This window comes from Caretta caretta, chromosome 2 (assembly GCF_965140235.1).
Source record: "Caretta caretta isolate rCarCar2 chromosome 2, rCarCar1.hap1, whole genome shotgun sequence".
Classification (NCBI taxonomy): Eukaryota; Metazoa; Chordata; order Testudines; family Cheloniidae; genus Caretta; species Caretta caretta.
The window spans coordinates 262,153,404-262,174,845 of record NC_134207.1 but is presented as its reverse complement, the minus strand read 5'-3'; the positions used below and the strand labels follow the sequence as shown (position 1 = coordinate 262,174,845).

The following is a 21,442-nucleotide window of genomic DNA, read 5'->3' as shown; positions in this document are numbered from 1 at the left end:
ATTCGGCAGGCCGTTCGGCCAGTTTCAAGCCACACGGCCCTGGTTGTGTCTGGTTTGGCTCCTGTCCGGTACTGATATAAAACCAGACTTGATTGTGTCTGGTATCCCGTACAGAGGTTGTCATGCAGCGGGTGCTGACCTCACCTGCCACATGTCAAACCATGGTGGGGGGGCAGGGCAGCACGCTCTGCAAAATGACATCCTCTGTGTGGCATGACCTCGCATGCTCCCAGCACACTCTGCGCCCTCTGCAAAACAGCATCCGCTGTGTGGCACACCCTCGCACGCCTCTGGCACGCTCAGCAAAAGAGCATCCTTTGTGCGGTCACGTGCGAGGTCACGCCAGCAGGGACGGAGTCACGCAGACAGGGGCAGGGACGACTCGGGGGACATTGTCCTTCTGGGGGCTGCATCCGTGGCCTCCCTCCTGTGAGTGCTGATCAGAATCATCGCGTGGTTATCGTGGGCTCTCCTGGCTGATCGTCGTATCCACTTGCCAACTTAGAAGTAGAGTCTGCATAGCCCGTCAGCTTCCTGGGGCAGGGCCTGTCTCTGTGTTTGTGCAGGACCTACACAACACCGATTCCAACAAGAATGAGAAGCTGGGAATGGGCGCCAGGGGATGAATCACTTGGGGATGACCTGCTCTGTTCATTCCCGCTGGGGCACCCGGCACTGGCCACTGTCAGAGGACAGGACCCTGGACTCGATGGACCTTTGGGCTGACCAGGGTCCTGTCACTTCTCATATCCTGCCTGGCTGCTCGGCAGAAGAGATCGAAGCCGCGGCAGCAGAGAAGATGGCTAGGCTGTGCTGAGGCCTTAGTGCCACTTTCATGGTCAGGTGGCGTTTTCTGGGCCAGATTCAGCCGCAGGGGAAGTTGACACAGCATCCGTGCAGTTATTGGTCTGGCTCCCACGTTGCATTTGGCCCTGGCCATTTCAGTGCTGGAGAGGCCATTCTGGGACAGTTTCCCCCTGCCTGGTGCAGCGTCTGACCCACAGGCTGCCAGCGCCTGGGGGTTTCAGATGCGAGAATCCAGAGCTGCGCGAAGCTTCCCCCTCCACGGATGCCTCTTGGAAATTTGGCCCCCTGGGCTCCTACGCCTGTGAGTGTCGGAGCCACACTACCCCAGGTTTGCAATGGAGGCCGGAACCAGGCTAGATTCACCTGGTTGCATTACGCACACATTGGCACAAAGTCCAATTTCAAACTGCGGGAAGTCCCAGCAGCCCTTGGTAAGCAGATACGGCCCCGACCCTGCACGCTACTCTGCACAGACATTTCCCTGCACCCACGCCAGGCCCCGCTGAAGGTAACTGGGCTCCACCCAGGCGCAGGCTTCCACCCTTACAAACCGCATGACAGGGTGGGGGCCTCAATCTGTGGCCCGTGGTACGACGTGAGCTAAGGGCCTTTTGCTGAGCTGCTGGGTGAATGTGGTGGGCTGGTTAGCCCGGGCGTGAGCCCGTCTCGGAAGGTCAGGCTGCAGTAACACTCTCTGCCCTAGAAACACCACGCCAGGGGCAGCAATTGGATACCACTGACCCAGAAGCCTGGAGGTAAAACTCTAACCAGCCCCCAGTGCGAGAAGGGACCTGATATCCAGCTGGCACATGCCCAGACTGTCGCCCTAGGCTGCCAGCCCTGCCTCCACTTCTCCCTCCTCCATCCTCCCCCACTTGCCCTGAATTAACTTTTGCTGCTGCTGTTTGACAGGCAGCTTCTGAACCAACCCCCCTCTGTAGTGCTGATCTAAAATAAAACTATCTCCAGCCTTCCGCACTCAACTCCCAGCTCAACTCACTCCAGAGATCCACCCCAGGGGGGGACTGGCAGCCAAAAAAACCAAAGAGCCACCGGACGGACAGACAGATGCCGTAGCGGAAGGACAACTTGCTATTTCTTCCTTCCCACCCAACTGACAGTATTGGGATCTGGATTTCCAAAGGAATCGTCCATCCCCCTGCTTTGCCTCACTTCTGAGATCCGAGGCGGTGCTGCATTGTGCCAACTGCTTGTCAAGGTCAGTTGCAGGGAAATGCATGTCAAAAAAGGAGGCAAGTGAATCAGGTCATTGTTAAACGACTTATTTGCATGGGGCGAGCTCACCCCTTCTTGCATTGTGATTGCAACCCGTCCCTGGCACCGTGGTGGAGCTGACTGTCTTTCTGTGTCTGTGGCTGGAGGATACTGTTAACTGCAGCTGCAGTGGATGGGACGTGAGGACGGGTTGCTTTCACTGGACATGGCGCAAGCGCTGTGTGTAAGAGCGACCGCTTGCAACAAGATTCAGCCACAGTGTAGAAGTGCCGGTAACGCAACCGTAAGCCGTGGCCATAGCGTGCGAAGTGCACATCTGCTAGCACGTCCGAGCGCCTCCCAGGTGTAGAGCGGAGCAGGGAGACAGGGAAGTGGGCACGCTTCGCTACCTGTGCATGGCTTTGTGCACTCACATACCTGCAAAGCGGGAGCTGAGCCCCACTGCAGCCAGGGACAGGCACCAGGTGCTGTCACAGAGGACTGCAGCTGCAGAGAGGGCAATCGCTGAGCTAAATTTGGAAAGGGCTCTGTGTTCTGCAGACTGAGGCTTTTTTCCACCTCGGCCTCAGACCAGCTTCGGGGGCATTGCATTCCCGTTTACGTAACTTTGCTCCATTAACCTTCTCCCGCCCGACCCTGCTGGGATCAATACCTGGAATGCCCTTGAAAAACACCCTGTAAGTGGCACAGTCGTGCTGAGTGGGGGGCCTGATTAAAGAGACGTCCACAAGGAGGAACAAAACACCAAGCACACTCTCCAAGTGGGTTAAAACTAGTTAGTGCCAAGCAAAGGCACTGGACCATAAGAAGTGGTCTTGCACTGCAGGCTGGAAGACACACAATGGGGCCTAGTGGCTAGCGCGCCAGATTGGGACTCAAGGGATCCAGGTCCTACTCCCAGCTCTGCTGCTGGGTGCTCTTGGGCAAGTCACTTCCCATCACTGTGCCCTAGTTTCCCTATATGCAAAGTGGGATAGTGGTGCTGACCTTCTTTGCAGGGCATGTTGAGATGTGTGGCTGACAAGTGCAATGTAAGTGCTGACCCAGTCTCATAAGAAAAAAGGCGCAGGACCCCATTGTAATGATCCAGGCCCCTGCAGCAACACTCAGTGATTGCGGGGGGCCGTCCAGCTGCCAAAACACCATCTCCAGCTAGCAGTGGGTTCCGCATGGTTCCCAATAACCAAGCAGCACTATTCAGTTCATTGTGATCACTGCAGCCGGGGCCAAAGTCCGCCCTGGTTTATACCCATGCAACCTCATTGCATTCTCCCCGGCAGCACCCTGAAGGCAGCAGGGGACCCCGGGGGACAGAATTGGGCCCGGATCCTGTCCTGCTCATTCATAAGGGACAAAACTGCAAGGGCCTTGCTGCAGGGCAACTAGCACTGGAAAACAGCTGCCGTGTTAGGGCGCTGAATCCTCCTGCAGGCCCAGGACTGGGCCCTCCGCTGTATTCCCCAGTACTTTCGTCTGGTTATGAACGTGCCCATCCCTTGGGAGACTGTTCCACCTCGCTGCCAGGAAGCCCAGCCTGGTATGCCAGCTGAATGCCCCCTTCCCCCAGCCAGACTCCTGAGTCCCCTCTGCGGGATGCCCGGCCTTTCTGCATGGCAATTGTTTGGAGACTGTCAGCACGGGTCACCCCCCCACCAAGCTCAGCGGCGCGCTGCAGAAACCCACTGAGTGCCACGAGGCGCCCCCAAAGCCAGTGGCTCCTCTCCCAGGAGCAGAGCCTAGGAGTGAGTGTAGGCGGCCTCCCATTGCTCTGGGAAGGAGGTGCCGGGGATGGATCCCAGTCTTCCAGCAGCGTCAGGCTGGCTCCCAGCCCGAACTGCACTGATTTTGCATCGTCTCCCGTCAGCATCACTTCTCTGCAGGTTCTTTGGCTCCTCTTTCCTGTCCGGCCTATGACGGAGATGACCCTCTGCACCCCGCTATCCCCCGTTCATTGCCCAGGGTTGCCAACTTGGTAATATTTAAAACTGGACACTCAGCAGGAGTGCTGGAACCTCCCTGGCCCCGCCTCTCCCCCTGAGGCCCCGCCCCTGCCCTGCCTATTCTCCTGAGGCCCCGCCCCCTTCCACTCCTCTGCCCCCTACCCCCCATAGTTCGCTGCTTTTCCCCTCCCACCCCCAACCCTCCTGCCCGGGTCCGGAGGGACTTGCCTGTGGAATCAGGCCTGGGAGCTGGAGCCGCGCAGTGAAGGTAGGAGGCAGCCCCGGCTGAGTAGGGGCTGGAGCGGGTGATGACCTGGTGCCTCCCCTGCTCACAGTAACCGGACTTCGGGTGTCCTGTCAGTAGATCTGACCAGACATTGTCAGGTCCCCTTTTGAACCGGACACGCCGGTCGGAAACCGGGCACCAGGCCACCCTATCGTTGCCACTGGGTGCCTCCGGCTGCACACATGGAGCATCTCACAGGCTTTCATTCCTCCTCACAGCCCCGTGGGGAGGCAGGAAAATGCCATTGGCCCCATTTAACCGGTGGGCAGAGGGGCATGGAGAGGGCAGGGGCTCTCCCCACAAGGGGACGCAGGCGTCCCAGCGCTCACTGCCACAGCAGCCAGCTTCCAGGCGCCCCATGGAATTCACAGCCCCGCGCTGGGCATCCGGGCTCCCCAGGCATTGTTGGGGGGCACAGACTGGGCAGCACAGATGCCAGCGAGCTGAGCAGGGTGCTGCTGAAGCAAGCCAGCGGGAAATGCCCAGGGAATGGGTGAAGCCTAAGCACTGCTCCTCCAGGGTAGCTAAGGCTTCTAGCTCTGGGTTGGAGGGAGACACCTTGCTCCGCTTGGGCTTCTCAGCTGTAAACCCTCCTGAGCCTAAGCCAGATTGGTCCTGTCTCCCGTGGTAGAGAGCCCTGCGATAGCCCATAGCCTGGTGGGTAGGGCACTCAGTTGGGAAGCAGTCGCCCTGTTTTCCAATCCTGCTCTGCCTGATTCGGAGCCGGGACTGGAACCCAAAGCTCCCAGCTGACTGCCCAAACCACTGGGCCCTCGGGGATCCCGGGGGGAAAGCCTTTCTCCATCTCTCCTGCTGGGGCTTCTCATTCACTATGCCTAGAGCAGGTGAGAAAGAGAAGGCAGTCCTCTTGCCTGAGGGCTAGGGCACGCCTCTGGCATGTAGGAGAGTCAGGCTCCTGTCTCTGCTCTAGACTGGGGCTCCAAACTTGAGTCGCCCAGCTCCGAGGGAGCGCGCGAACCACTGGGTACAATGCGATGTACGCACACAGCCCGCCCTCTCCCGAAATTCATTGACTGGTTCAGTATTAGTAAGTCCCATGGCAAGACACTCCCGCGTGTCCTGGGTGTAGCGGATAACAGTGCATAGCTGATATCCACACCGCATGTTGGATGCTAGGTACGGGACGTAGCTGGCATACACACTCATGGACGAGAAGCTATTGCATCCTTGGCAGTGTAGTGTGTAGTGTGTGTCACCGGCAGCATCAGTGGCAATGAACGGTGTGTAACAGGTAATGTACTTGGTATCCTTGTCAATATACAGGCAAGGTAGGGTTACCAATGACAATGTGTCATCTGCAGCAGGTCCCTGGTAGTGTCCTCTGCATTGTTAAGCAATTTAGTCGAAGGAAGGGTATTAGATTTTTTATGTGTATCTTGTCATGTTAAACAGGGTCAGATTTTTTCAGGGCTGGACTTAGAGCTTCCAGAGCCATCAAGACCTTGCAGCCCTCAAGTGGGACTCCTGTATGTTGTGTTCCCCACTCCCTATTCTGGGATCAGAGACTGGAACATTTGTATCTAAACAGCCCCCCTCCCCATGGCCGATCTGCCCAGCACCTTGCTTGAAGGGCTGCGAGGGCAGGATCTCGTGGGGGAGGGGGTATGATTGCAATGTGGTTTCCAACGGCTTGGAGAGATTTAGTGACCAGCTGGTAACTGCTCTGAGTGGATTTGCTTGTCTGATAACCTGATCGCCTTCCATGCATCATTTGTCCAGACACCGCTGAGGGAGTAGCTACGGGCAGCATTGCTTGTTCAGTCAAAGCTGTCCGAGAGGCAGGACGGCGTTCGGTGATCTTGTGCAAGTTACTTCCTCTCTCTGTGCCTCAGTTGCCCATCTGTCACAGGGTACTTCCTTCCTCTTCCTTTGGCTGGCTGGTCTCCCGCTATTGTAAGCTCTGTGGGGCAGGGACTGTCTCTTGCTCACAGGGCCTACGACAATGGGACTCTGAGCTTGGTTCTGGCCGAACTGCAACTTCAAAGCGCTGTCTCTTCTTAGCGCGCCCCCCCGCTAGCCCAAGCCTGTTAGCCCGGGCTGGGAACCATGGGCTGTGTAGACGTGCCCATTAGCAGTAGTAGCTGGTGAATTTCTCCCCTGGAGGGGACTTACCCAGTTAGCAGAGTCACTCATTCAGTGACTCAACCGCCTCCATTACAGCAGCCGAGTCTCATAGGCTCACAGACTTTAAGGCCAGAATGGACCATCATGATCATCTACTCTGACTTCCTGCACAACGCAGGCCTCAGAATCTCACCCACCCACTCCTGTAACAAACCCCTGACCTCTGGCTGAGTTACTGAAATCCTCAAAGCATGATACAGAGACTTCAAGTTACAGAGAATCCACCATTTACTCTAGTTCAAACCAGCAAGTGACCCGTGCCCCCTGCTGCAGAGGAAAGAGAAAAGCCCCCGAGTCTCTGTCAAATTGACCCAGGAAAAATTCCTTCCCAACCCCAAATATGATAAGCAGTTGATCCCTGAGCATGTGGGCCAGACCCTGATGAGCCATAGGCAGGTGAGCCAAAAGGCTCACAGCTCAGCCAGGGAGATGTGCTTAGATGGAAGCCACTCTGGGCTATCTTGCAGGGAGATGCGGAAAATACAGATTGGCAGGGGAGCAGTTAATCCTGTGTACTCAGTAACATTAGCAGAGTGAACTTTAAAGGGGATCAGGAAGGGGACTGCATGCGTGAGCAGCGATAAAAAACAACTCTGGCGTCCCCTGATTTAATATCTGACTTGTGAAGTTTTTGCCTTTGGCGGGTTATTTTTTTTTTTTTAATTTTACTGAATTTTTAAAAGCTGGAACCTCTCTTTGGTCCAATAAAGGCAGATCAGAAACTGCACCAAAAGCGCAGTGGCTCACTGCCTGGCCATCCCCAGATGAGGAAGCTGGCCTAAGCCGATTAGCCCCATTTTGGGAAAAAGGGATAATAGCCAAGTGCTCTGCAACACTAAGGCGCCGAATACAATGTGCCACTGACCGTCCGAGCTCCCAGCAGAAGGCGAAGGGGCGGCATCGGCAGTGATTGACTGGAAGGGGATTTTGCAGTGGTGAGGAGCAATAGAGACGTGATATCATATTGGACAATGAGGTGACTCCCATCCCCTGGGATATTTAAAACCAGACTGGCCCGAGCGCTGTAAAGAGCAACGCTGCTCTGTCAGAAAGAGCAAACACATGACCAAATAGCCCCTCTGATTTCTCTGGTCACGTGGTCTGCTGGAGACGGAGTGGAGTTAGATGGACCATTCTTGTGTCGAGTCTAGCAGCTCCTATGTTCGAAAAATAAAGGCAGGCTGGAATCACAGGGCTGAGGAAATTCCCCTTCTTGTTCAGAAAGGATAGTAGAAGGATAAGCCAGCCCAGGGGTGGTAGGTAAAGGAGCCCGTCACCTGGTAGAACACTGCAGACAAAAGACGACAAAATGGATCCAATCCTCCAGTTTCAAGTCATTCACATGTAATGAGATCCCACACACTGTGTGGGTGTGAGTAGCTCTAGACACCAAACTTTTCCTTTCCTTTTTTTCTCTGCCAGATCTGGAGACCCTTGGCTGTTGGGGTGGTAACCCACCAACATGGGTATTAAAGCAGTGTTACCGAGTTACGAGCTGGGGTTCTACGCTCTGATCTTGACATGTGCTGTGGTGTACAGTGGGAATGGGATCTTTGACGCATCTAGAGGTAATTTCCCTAATCAAAGCTCGCCAGGTGTGGGTATGTAAGTGGTAGGTGTATTCCAACCCGGTATTCTTACAACCCAGAATTCAGAAGAAGCCAATTTCCACCCATTTGGAATATGTTTTCTTATGATTATAAGTATAAAGCTCTTGGACTTGATTCTCTCCTGAGAATGACCTTGGGAGTCACGTACACCTGAGCAAAGTAGGTGTGAAATGCTGCCCAATCCGAGTGGAACTGTTCCACACTCACTGGGCACAGGTGTGAATGGCAACGTCAGGCGCAAAGCAGTGGCAAAGTCCCTATGTCAATGTCCTAGACAGGCCGATACATTATCTTCAAGGGCTCTGATAATCAGTAATGCAACCCATCTTTTTATGTAACACCAGACAACGGCACCGCTGATGGCTAGATCCCCCTCCCCCTATGAAAGCTCCCAATTCTTCCTATCTACAGTGTACCATCTCATGATGGTTCCTCAAACAGGGCAGGGGCAGGATGTTGGAGAAATCCCTGGTTGGAGGCTCTTTGGTCTTTGCTCCTTTCCTCTGGTACCTTTAGCAGTGCAAACAAACCTCTTAGGGACGATCCGTCTGGATTGAGTCTGAAGCACATTGGTGGGGTGATGCAGGTGACGCTTGGGCTGCTGCTGCCTATGATGTATCTGTTTGGAGCATAAACAGGGGGCTTCAGGCTGAGGGTGGTCGTTCCAGCCTCCTTCAGCTAAACCCTAAATCCACACAGTTAACTGGGCATAGCTATGACTGAGACTAATACTGCGCCAATGGACCAAAGAGCAATCCAATCAACCGACGGAGAACCTGCCCCCTAAGCCCATTGAAATCAATGAAGCTCTTCCTATTGACTTCAGTGGGCTTTGGATCAGGCCTGCAGGTTTCTGAAGAGTGGCTCCACGCCCAAATCCCAAGGGAGTCAGAGGTGCTCAGCACCTCCCAGGATTGGACCCTTATGGGCTGGCTGTAGGGGTAACAGAGAACCTGTCTGGGAGCCCCCAGAAGTACCCCGCCCTAAGTGCACAGGGGGTGACTCGGAGGAGCTGGAGTGATGGAGGAGATGGCTCCTTGGGTTGAGTGGGATTTTTCAGAGGGGAAGAAGAGCTGTAGCTACACCACTCCCGTTCATTTCCACAGAAGCCATGCGGTAAATCCCCACCCCCGGCCACTTCTGAAAACCTCAAGGGCCTTATCTCCTCTCTGTTGCTCTTTCTCCTCCCATCTACCAGAAGGAGGCAAGTAAGCCAGGGAAAACCCCTCCCCTGCTTACCCCGATGCTCGTCCCCTGTGCTGACCAATCACGGGGAAGATTCAGGCCCTGATTCAGCAACGCCCTGGAGTGGTTTCTCCCCGGGTAACACCTGTTCTTTTGCAGATAATATGAACAGAAAAGCCTTTCGGCAGGGCATAAATCCGGTCTGGCATTACTTCGGCAGGAAAATGGTAAGCAACCCAACAGCGGGCACGCTAAGGCGTTGGTTGCTTAAAGTACCACCACCAAGGCTGCCAGCTACAAAAAAGAGCCCTGACTTTTCCGCCGCTCGGGTCTCTTTGCACAGTCCGCGTGAACCTTTCTGCTGCATGTCGAAACGACCGTGTCGTCCATTAAATGTTCACTCACTGAGGAATGTATTAGTTACGCAACACAGCAAGCATGCACGGCGTTTACGTGCACCTATAGACACAAGTGATCCCAGCAGAGCCCGTACAGGGTTGATAGAGCTAAGCTAACCTGCTTTGAAATCCACAGATGGTAGAAAGGTCACGGAAATAACTTGAACTGTGGGCATGGTCCCCTGAGGTGCCAAGCGCTCTCGACTCCTGTTGAAGTCAATGGAAGCGGAGGGCCTCCAGCACCGAGAAGGAGCAGGTGCTGTATCCGTGCTCTCTGACAGAGAAGGACATTTGTGGGAGCTGAAGTCTTGCGGGGAGGAGGGTTACTAAGCAGGAAGTCAGAGATTAGGGGGCCTTGGAGCGACTGCAGTAGCCCTTCCGTGGCTTGTCCGTGCTGACGTGGCTCTGTTCCGGCAGGACGCAGCTGACTTTGAATGGGCGATGTGGTTCACCTCGTTCAGGAACGTCATCATCTTTGCCCTTTCGGGGCACATCCTGTTTGCCAAGATCTGCTCCATGGTGGCTCCTCAGGTGAGCAAGGGCCACTGCCCAGACACGGATTTAAAAGCACCAGGGGCGCGCATGGTATCCCTGCGGGGCAAACGCAGATCCCTTTCCTTGCTCAGCTGGTGATGGCGTCATTTAAGATTCCAATCAACATTGTTCACAGGGCATATTCCTTGGACCTAGGGGGGCTGCAAATGCCTCATGATCTGACCCGCCCTTGTGGGGCTCAGGGCTTGTCTACCCTCGAAACGCGACAGCTGCGATGCATTAGCGCTTCCGTGTAGACACTACCTACGCTGACGGGTGGGGTTCTCTGGAGAGAAAGTAGCTAAGTCGACGGAAGAATTCTTCTGTCAACCTAGCACTGTCTGCACAGGGAATTAGGTCGGCTTAAATGACGCCGCTCAGGGGTGTGGATTTTTCACACCCCATCAGTGACGTAGTTACACCAACCTAATTTTCTAGTTTAGACCAGGCCTAAGACAAAAGAATACAGCTGGGCCAAAGGGAATCCACAGTCACAAGGGTCTGGTGGAAGCTAAATACTTGGATCTTTGGACAATATCATAAAAACCATCGGTGTATACTGAGAATTTGATGGGAGAGGGGGCTCACCCAATGAATGGCCTTCCAAGTGTGTCCCATTAAAAGCCTTTCAGGGCAGGGACTGTCTGTCACTTAGGCACTACCATAATAAAACTAACTAACAATTGCTGTGGGTGATCAGGCCATGAGTGGCTGTGACTGAGAGAGATGCTGAAGGACTTTTTGGTTCTCGACCTTGCAGACAAAGTTGCTTTTTTCCAGTCATACTTTCTGGGGATGGTTTTCTACCTCTTTGTCCGTCATTCATTTAATCAGGGCAGATGCATAAAAGCAGGATCATTGCTCATTACTTACTACAGCTGCTTGTGGGGTGGAGTGAGGAAATGTTTCATTAAAATTGTTTTCCTTTTCAAAAAAGTGTCACAAAAAATCCACAAATCTGAGATCCCCTGGCTCAGTTATTGCAGCTCAGAGAGCAGGGACGGTCCAGGGGTTAGCGTACTAGCCTGCGACTCAGGAGACCTTGGGCAAGTCAGTTAGGGCCAAATTTTTAAAGGTGTTTTGGTGCCTAGCTCCCATTGATTGCAACACAGGTTAGGTGTCTAAATACCTTTACAATCTGGGCTTTCGTGTCTCTGTGGCTCCGTTCCCCACCTGGGAAGTGGGGATAACAGCACTTCCCTACCTCACTGGGGTACTGTGGGGATAAAAGAAAAGGAGGACTTGTGGCACCCTAGAGACTAACCAATTTATTTGAGCATAAGCTTTTGTGAGCTACAGCATCCTCGTGAGCTACACCATCCGATGAAGTGAGCTGTAGCTCACGAAAGCTCACGCTCAAATAAATTGGTTAGTCTCTAAGGTGCCACAAGTCCTCCTTTTCTTTTTGCGGATACAGACTAACACGGCTGCTACCCTGAAACCTGTGGGGATTAAAGACATTAAAGATTGTGAGGGGCCGGGGTGAGAGGAGGCAGATAAGTACCTGAAAGAGAAACTTATGGGTTGAAATCCTGGCCCCACTGAAGTCAGCGTGAGTGTCACTGTTGTCAGTGCGGCGAAGATAGCCCCTATCTAGGAATGATGTCACATGCCAGGAAAAAGCCCCAGATGGTGCAAAACTGAAAAGAACATGGGGGTCCTACTGGATAATCAGCTGAACACGAGCTCCCAGGGTGACGTGGTTCTAAGAGGACTAATGTGAACAAGGAGAGGGGCAGAAAACTCCCTCGTCTTGGCTGAATGTAGGAAAAAAACAACGACACATACACTGATCTGCTCTAGTGAAGATAAAACTGTTCCTGCTCCCCCCTGGTATCCGTCTGGCACCCCCGCGGTGCAGTGGGCGGCAGGGTTCTGTTGACCGTGGGTGCTGGGTGTTAGACTCCCCGAGGAGAGGCCTGAAGCACGTTCTCTTTTCTCACAGCACAGATCTGTGGTATACATGCTCTACGGGATGTTGGCCGTGCTGGGCGCCATGGGACGTGCCTACCTGATGATTGTCCTCTCTCACTGTGTAGTGCTCTACACTGTCGCGCTGGCTAAGAAGAGGTGGCTATGCTTTGTGGCCGGGCTTTGCAGCCTGGCCTCTTTCAGGCTGGAGCCTTTCAGCACATGGCAGGTACGCGCATAGCCGGTTTCTTTCCAGCGCGCAGCTCTGTTTTGTTCCCAGTGCCGGGGTCGTGCCCTGGCCAAACACCAGCGTATTTGGGCCTGTGATTTGATAGCTTGGGTCAGACTAAAACATTTGAGGAAGAGCCACAGGTATGGAGCACGCTAGCCTCTAGTGGTTAGAGCAGGAATCAGGATGCCTGGATTCTATTCCTGGCCCTGCCACTGATGTACTAGGGGCCTCAGGCAGGTCACTTAGCCTGTCTGTGCCTCAGCATCCCCAGAGATTGTAATTGTTTCAATTTAGCAATGTACTTAAGCACCTGAGCAGTCCCACTGAAGTAATGACAGCCCCAGCGCAGGCTTGGTGCATAGGGTTCCGGACGGGGACTCAGGCTCTGCATCGAGTTAGCTGGGTGACTCTGAGTGCATCATTTCCCCTCCCTGTGCCTCAGTTTCTCCATCTTTTAAAATGGTATTGAACGCATTAGTAAAGTGCTTCAGGATCTATGGCTGAAATGCTCTATGGAGGAGCTGGATATTATTAATAAATTACTGGTAGGTGTATTCCTTAACGAGCTTGCTGACTCAGGACCAATAATACTTCTCTGCCTTACAGGGGTATTATAAGGCTTAAAACCAAAGTCCTGCCTACCCATGGTCCATCAGGGCTTGATTTTCAGAGGTGCTGAGCACCTGCAATTCCCGTTAGAGAAAATAGGAGCTCTGGGTTCTCAGCGCTTCTGCACGCCAAGCCATTTCCCGTAGCACATTTTGCAGTCGTAAAGGTGATAGTCTGAGTTTCCAGTCCCACCGCTGGTAATTACTTTATCAATCTAAATGCCCCTTTGCAATTTTGCAGCTGCAATTTTCCATTCAGGCCATCTGTATAGACTGGTCACATTCCACCCCAGAGGTGGCTGTAGGTCAGCGCTGTGTGAAGTCATCCCTATGTATGATATTCTATAAGAGTGACATTCACACCTGTCCCAAAGGTCAGCACAAAAGCTACACACCGCTTCAGTGCTATATTGAGTTCTTATGTTCACCATTGGCCTTGTGCTAGACTCCTGCATAATGGTGAATTTCAGCGTAAAGTTTTCGCGATCCTTCTGGTTGTAAGAGCCAGACCATTCAAGCTAGAAATAAGGGGCAGTTTTTTCAATAGTGAAGGTAACTGACCACTGGAACAACTTACCTAGGGAGGTGATGGGTTCTCCATCCCTTCAAGTCTTTCCATCAAGACTGGGTGTCTCTTCAAAAGATACGCTATAGCTCCAATGGAAATTATGGGCTTGAGGCAGAAATTAGTGTGTGAGGTTCAAGGGCTCATGTTACGCAGGAGGTTAGACTAGATAATCATAATGGTGCTTTTCTGGTCTTAAAAATCTATGCAGCTAGGCTCTCAGAAAATAAGGCACCATTCATAGAAAAACATATCTGAAGCAAGACTAGGTAGTAGGAGATGCCCACTGCGGCCAGTTGCACAGAAGACAACCTTTTCAGCCGAATGACGTAGTAACTATTCTTTTTGGTTTAGAATGGATTTGTAACAAGAACTTTTGATCTTCAAGATGTTCTGTTTTATGGAGGAAGCGGCTTTACCATCATGCGCTGCATGAGCTTTGCGCTGGAGAACTCCGAGAGGAAGGAAGGGATTTACTCCATCATTGACCTGCTGAAATACAATTTCTACCTCCCGTTTTTTTTCTTCGGACCCATCATGACCTTTGATCGATTCCACTCTCAGGTACTAGCTTTTTGGGTTTTCCTCCTTACACCTTACAGGGCAGATTTTAAAAGGGACCCTCAGCCCAGCCTCCCACTTCAAACCTGTAGGGCACAAGTCAGGTAGCTTGACACAGTGCTTAAGTTATTACAGAACCATGGAAGATCAGGGTTGGAAGAGACCTCAGGAGGTCATATAGTCCAACCCCCTGCTCAAAGCAGGACGAAAAAGGTGCCAGGGCTCAAGCAATTTTTTTACATTCTGATGCAGCAAGCCCAGAGATGCCAAGCCTATGAATTGCCAAGCCTAGAGGTGCCAGGGCTCAGCCCTGGCACAAATTAAGCAGTGGCTAGACATGAGGTTGACGTCAGTTGCACCTGCTATTAGATAATGGAACAAAATTCCAGATGCAAAACAAGAAGCTGTTTCTAAAACTCAGCACCACTGGGTCAAGTTTTCAGCTGAGCTGTTTCTACCAAAAATATATGAAGAAGTGTGTTCTTGTGGTGAAGTCATTGGACGAGGATCTTGGTTCAATTCCTGGCTTCGCCACAGTTTGCACTGTGCAACTTTGGACTTAATTTCTCTGTCTCTCAGTTTCCCATCTTCAAAATGGGGATGATAATTCTTCTTTACTTCCTAGGGGTGTTGCAAGAATAAATTCATTGTTTGTGAGGAGCTGAGGTACTATGGGGGCCAGATGACAACCTAGATGACAGACAGAAGTTGCATCTGCAAAGTACTCAGAGGTGTGCAGATAGTTAGCTGCCCCTACAAATTCCCATTTGTACATGCAGTTATCCCCATGTGCACATGGTCACACATTCTGCAGCTGCCACGCGGGCCCCAATGTGGACTAGACACATTATATGTTTCTATCCCTCTGTGTGTCACATCTTTGTGTCTGTCCATCCTCCCACAATGTGTGCATGCAACACTGCCCTCTACTGGATGGAACGTCAGACCTGCATAGGCAGTCTAAGACACATGATCACATCGCCCTCTAGCTGCTGCAACCGACAGACACCATAAGCCTTCATACAAGACAGAATTTCAGTCTAGAGAGGCAAGGAAGGTGAGGGAATTTTTATTGGACCAACTTCTGTTGGTGAGAGAGACAAGCTTTTGAGCTACACAGAGCTACATTTTATATAGGCCTGATTTTCAGAAGTGCTGAGTGCCCGTAGCCTCACTGAAGTTAATGGGAGATGTAGATATTCTAAGGCGCAGAAAAATCAAGCCATTTATCTATATATAAATAAATTTCAAACGGACAAAAGAATTTTTATAATGGGAAGTGGCTTGGCAACTAAATATACAAGCTCCTCCTGCTCCTCCTATCCTACTCCTGTGTCTGTATATACGTACATATGTGTGTATCTATATCTACACTAACGCACATACATATATTACATGTTGGTGCAACAAAGAACTTATGTTTGCAAGGAGAACTTCCAAATGTGTGCAATCATCCAGTCATCCTCGTCATTGGCTGACACCCAACTGTCTGTTCAAAAAGGAGAAACAGAACCCACAACTCAGTAGGACACCAAATAAGATGGAAACGTTAAGCCTTGGAACAAGCATATGCTTTTTCCTTTTTTGAGGGGGACCTTGAAACCTGAAAGAGATGCACTCCCAGTGCAGGAACCCAGCTGACATCTGTGCAGTGTGAGATATTTAAATGCAAAGCCACATAGCAGCACTGTGCTCACTGTCACCCCCCACATCACAGCCAGTTCTTTTTCCCCCCCCATTTCTCCCCCCAAAAAGGCTGGGAAAAAAATCCACTCCCCAACACAGCCAAGAATGCTGGCAGATCATGTACTATTAATCAGCCCCCCTTTAATTTTCTTTTAAAGGAAGACTGTCGACTGGAGGTCTAAAATTCAGGGTCTGAACCCAAAAACATTCGATAAAACCTAACGGAAATAGAAATCTTTTAATTAATTCAAAAAAATTTCAGTGAAAACATGGGGCTGGTAAATGCTTCCCTGCAGGGATGGAAACTCAAACGTGGCCGCATTGGTGCTGAGGCAGAAGAGCTAGAAAGTAAAAAGAAAAGGAGGACTTGTGGCACCTTAGAGACTAACCAATTTATTTGAGCATAAGCTTTCGTGAGCTACAGCTCACTTCATCGGATGCATACTGTGGAAACTGCAGAAGACATTATATACACAGAGACCATGAAACAATACCTCCTCCCACCCCACTGTCCTGCTGGTAATAGCTTATCTAAAGTGATCACTCTCCTTACAGTGTGTATGATAATCAAGTTGGGCCATTACCAGCAGGAGAGTGGGGTGGGAGGAGGTATTGTTTCACGGTCTCTGTGTATATAATGTCTTCTGCAGTTTCCACAGTATGCATCTGATGAAGTGAGCTGTAGCTCACGAAAGCTTATGTTCAAATAAATTGGTTAGTCTCTAAGGTGCCACAAGTCCTCCTTTTCTTTTTGCGAATACAGACTAACACGGCTGTTACTCTGAAACCTAGAAAGTGAAACCAACTAGTGTATCCTCATTGCCTAAGTGGAGTGACGTTCATACCATAAAACAGAATAAATGGCTAAACAAACTCTTCCCTTTTATCACCCTGTACTGTATTAGAGATGCAGGCAAAAATGGCTTTTGCATCTTGACAGTGTCTCTTTAGTTTTGAAGACTAAACCAGAATGCCGATCTTGCCGATTCAACATGGCACTGCATAGTGACGACATTGTCACTGGACTCGTGTGTTCAGGCCACGTTGTTTACAGACAGCCTTATGCTTCATCACGTAAGTGGCCAAATCTCAGCCACCTAGCTGTTTTCTCAGTCTGCACCACTTCCTGTGAAGTGCTGAGTGCCCTGGTAACATAATTAGGTGTTGTAGCTCACTCTAGGGGGTGACCCACCATTGAGGAGAACAGCCTGATGTTGCTGCCAGCTAACAGAGCTACATTTTGTCTCCAAAGGTAGAGATCTGTGTTTTGATGCATAAGGTTCTGGGTTCAAACCCTGTTGATGAGAGGTTTCATTGCACCCTCATCTGCTAATGAAGTCAATAGGAACTGAGGATGCTCAGTTTGCATCTTACAGGGCTGAGCCTTATCTGTCTCCAATAAGTGACACACAGTGCAGTAAATAACTTCTCCAAGTTAATTCTAGTGTTCCTCCCAAAGCGTATGCTCAACCCACCTGACATCTACGGTCCGTTCTTTCTCACTTCCACGCAAAACAGATATGACACCGACTGCCAGATCCAAGGCCAACCTCACACATCCACGAATTACTATCCCTGGGGAACTCCCAGTCAAACACCATTTGCAACCTGCACAGCTGCTGCCACATAAGTTCTCCTGTGCAAGATTGAAAATGTGATATGATGTGACGTCAACACAGGGGACACAGGGAAGAAAGGAGAGCAGCAGAATACGGACCCTGGACTTCAGAAAAGCAGACTTTGACTCCCTCAGGGAACAGATGGGTAGGATCCCCTGGGAGAATAACATGAGGGGGAAAGGAGTCCAGGAGAGCTGGCTGTATTTTAAAGAATCCTTATTGAGATTACAGAGACAAACCATCCCGATGTGTAGAAAGAATAGTAAATATGGCAGGTGACCAGCTTGGCTTAACAGTGAAATCCTTGCTGATCTTAAAAACAAAAAAGAAGCTTACAAGAAGTGGAAGATTGGACAAATGACCAGGGAAGAATATAAAAATATTGCTCAGGCATGCAGGAGTGAAATCAGGAAGGCCAAATCACACCTGGAGTTACAGCTAGCAAGAGATGTTAAGAGTAACAAGAAGGGTTTCTTCAGGTATGTTAGCAACAAGAAGAAAGTCAGGGAAAGTGTGGGCCCCTTACTGAATGAGGGAGGCAACCTAGTGATAGAAGATGTGGAAAAAGCTAATGTACTCAATGCTTTTTTTGCCTCTGTCTTCACGAACAAGGTCAGCTCCCAGACTCCTGCACTGGGCAGCACAGCATGGGGAGGAGGTGACCAGCCCTCTGTGGAGAAAGAAGTGGTTCGGGACTATTTAGAAAAGCTGACCGAGCACAAGTCCATGGGGCCGGATGCGCTGCATCTGAGAGTGCTAAAGGAGTTGGCAGATGTGATTGCAGAGCCATTGGCCATTATCTTTGAAAACTCATGGCGATCTGGGGAAGTCCCGGGTGACTAGAAAAAGGCTAACGTAGTGCCCATCTTTAAAAAAGGGAAGGAGGATGATCCTGGGAACTACAGGCCAGTCAGCCTCACCTCAGTTCCTGGAAAAATCATGGAGCAAGTCCTCAAGGAATCAATTCTGAAGCACTTAGAGGAGAGGAAATGATCAGAAACAGTCAGCATGGATTCACCAAGGGCAAGTCATGCCTGACTAATCTAATTTCCTTCTATGACGAGATAACTGGCTCTGTAGATGAGGGGAAAGCAGTGGACATGTTATTCCTTGACTTTAGCAAAGCTTTTGACACAGTCTCCCACAGTATTCTTGCCAGCAAGTTAAAGAAGTATGGGCTGGATGAATGGACTATAAGGTGGATAGAAAGCTGGCTAGATTGTCAGGCTCAACGGGTAGTGATAAATGGCTCCATGTCTAGTTGGCAGCCGGTATCAAGTGGAGTGCCCCAAGGGTCGGTCCTTGGGCCGGTTTTGTTCAATATCTTCATAAATGATCTGGAGGATGGTGTGGATTGCACTCTCAGCAAGTTTGCAGATGACACTAAACTGGGAGGAGAGGTAGATACGCTGGAGGGTAGGGATAGGATACAGAGGGCCCTAGACAAATTAAAGGACTGGGCCAAAAAAAACCTGATGAGGTTCAACAAGGACAAGTGCAGAGTCCTGCACTTAGGACAGAAGAATCCCATGCACCGCTACAGACTAGGGACCGAATGGCTAGGCAGCAGTTCTGCAGAAAATGACCTAGGGGTTACAGTGGACGAGAAGCTGGATATGAGTCAACAGTGTGCCCTTGTTGCCAAGAAGGCCAATGGCATTTTGGGATGTATAAGTAGGGGCATTGCCAGCAGATCAAGGGACGTGATTGTCCCCCTCTATTTGACATTGGTGAGGCCTCATCTGGAGTACTGTGTCCAGTTTTGGGCCCCACACTACAAGAAGGATGTGGAAAAACTGGAAAACATCCAGCGGAGAGCAACAAAAATGATTAGGGGGCTGGAACACATGACTTATGAGGAGAGGCTGAGGGAACTGGGATTGTTTAGTCTGCGGAAGAGAAGAATGAGGGGGGATTTGATAGCTGCTTTCAACTACCTGAAAGGGGGTTCCAAAGAGGATGGATCTAGACTGTTCTCAGTGGTAGCAGATGACAGAACAAGGAGTAATGGTCTCAAGTTGCAGTGTGGGAGGTTTAGATTGGATATTAGGAAAAACTTTTTCACTAGGAGGGTGGTGAAACACCGGAATGCGTTACCTAGGGAGGTGGTGGAATCTCCTTCCTTAGAAGTTTTTAAGGTCAGGCTTGACAAAGCCATGGCTGGGATAATTTAGTTGGGGATTAGTCCTGCTTTGAGCAGGGGGTTGGACTAGATGACCTCCTGAGGTCCCTTCCAAACCTTATATTCTATGATTCTATGACCACATCCTGCGCTCGTTTTCACTGGGGTAAATCCAGAATTGGCTGACTGATACCAGTGGAATTACTCCATCTGTGCAGTGGTGTCACGGAGAGCAGAAATTGGCCCGACATTCCATGTGAGGCTGTAATTAAGCCTTTTAATTATTCAGTGCCACCAAATCTCATGACCCCTACATTTTTAGATTTACCCCACACCCACGCTGGCCTATGTCAGTGCCGTTTTGTTTCATCCCCTGCAGACTGGTTCACAGACTCAAAAAACCCAAAGGAACCATCAAGATCATCTAGTCCAACCTCCTGCATAGCAAAAGGCATAGAATTTCACCCAGTGCTTCCTGCACTGAGCCCAGCAGCTCCCTTTTATTTAAGGAGGAAGTGGTCCTTCACCCTGGATCAAGTGCTCAGATCTACCTCTTTTCAGAGCAGCCTCCTCTGAGTTCATGTTGCTTCTCCCCAAGGTCCCTCGCCAATGGTATTGCCTTTAAAAACAAAAAAAAGGAGGGATTATTAGAGAAAATAAAGGGAAATTCACAAGCAAACCAAACATACAGCAGGAGATAAACACAGCTGCAGTAGCACATGACTGCAGAAGGCATAGCTAGTTAGATCCTATATAACCTATATACCTATATATATATATATATAAATAACCTATATACATGCCTAACAAGCTAGATCAGCATATCTTCCACAAAAACAACGAGGAGTCTTGTGGCGCCTTAAAGACTAACAAATTTATTAGAGCATAGGTGCCACAAGACTCCTCGTTGTTTTTGCTGAAACAGACTAACACGGCTACCCCCTCTGAATATCTTCCACAGACTCTCCAGCTGCACCTGCAAGACCTCCGTGCTAAATGGACATGTGACAGATTCTTCTGCCCTTATCCTTAGGAGGCTGGCTGAAAATCTGGCCCTGAAGGTCCTTATTACATTTTGAACTTGCCGTGGCAAGTTACACACTTTATTATAGCGTTAATGATAGCAGGTCGTTGAGGGCTATTTTGGGGAGGCAATGCGAGCTCATGTTTGGAGCCAGGAACACAGTGTCAGGACTCCGGGGCTCACTTCTGGCCAGGAGCGGCCCCAGCTGTTTGGCCGGCCAAGGTGAAAACTTTTTTGGCACCCCTACTCTCCCACCCCTTGCAGTGGCAGAGAAAAACAAAAACAAAATGCAGCTGGCCAGTTAGAGGGGAGCAAAAAAAGACAAGTGGTATAGCTGTTCACTGCCCGCCCTCCCCCCAGAAGCTGGCACCCAGGCCAACTGCCCTGCTTGCCCACCCTTAGAACCAGCCCTGCTCCTGACTCTGCCGCTAACTGGCTCTATGACTTCTGAGGAGTCACTTAGCCTCTCTGGTTCTCAGTTTATCCACCTGTAAATTGGGTGTACTGGTCATACCAATTAACTCAGGCCTGGTCTGCACTGGAAAATTAGGTCGGCATAACTACATCGCTTGGGGTGTGAAAAATCCACACCCCTGAGGGGTGTAGTTAAGCCAACCTAAGTCCCTGTGTAGACAAAGCTAGGCCAATGGACGAATTCTTCCGTCAACCTAGCTACCGCCTCTCAGGGAGGTGGATTGCCTGCTCCGATGGGAGAATCCCTCCTGTGGGCAAACTCTGTCCTGTCTACACTGAAGCATTACAGTGGTGCAGCTGTGCTGCTAAAGCATTGTAAGCGTAGACAAGCTCTCAGCCTAGATAGTCTAACGGTCCCTTCAAGCCTTTAAATCTAGGAACTTTCAGGGATGCTCTAAGGCTGAATTGACTAATGTTTATAAAGTGCATTAACTGCTATGGATTTTTCCCTGAATAAAAACTGAGTATGGGCCTCAGGACTTGACCCATTAATACATCA

At 50.6% G+C, this 21,442-nt stretch overlaps 1 protein-coding gene across 2 annotated transcripts in view; it reads left to right on the top strand.

Annotated features, from left to right (window-relative positions):
- The first annotated feature begins 1,764 nt into the window (after positions 1-1,764).
- HHATL (hedgehog acyltransferase like) overlaps positions 1,765-21,442 on the top strand; it is a 36,840-nt gene continuing 17,162 nt past the window's right edge. For both annotated transcript variants that reach the window (XM_048836942.2, XM_048836943.2), the window contains exons 1-6: positions 1,765-2,026; positions 7,837-7,982; positions 9,369-9,436; positions 10,025-10,138; positions 12,087-12,281; positions 13,812-14,021. In XM_048836942.2, coding sequence (XP_048692899.2) covers positions 7,877-7,982; positions 9,369-9,436; positions 10,025-10,138; positions 12,087-12,281; positions 13,812-14,021 — 693 coding nt within the window. In that variant the 5' untranslated portion in view covers positions 1,765-2,026; positions 7,837-7,876. The remainder of the gene's footprint in view (positions 2,027-7,836; positions 7,983-9,368; positions 9,437-10,024; positions 10,139-12,086; positions 12,282-13,811; positions 14,022-21,442) is intronic.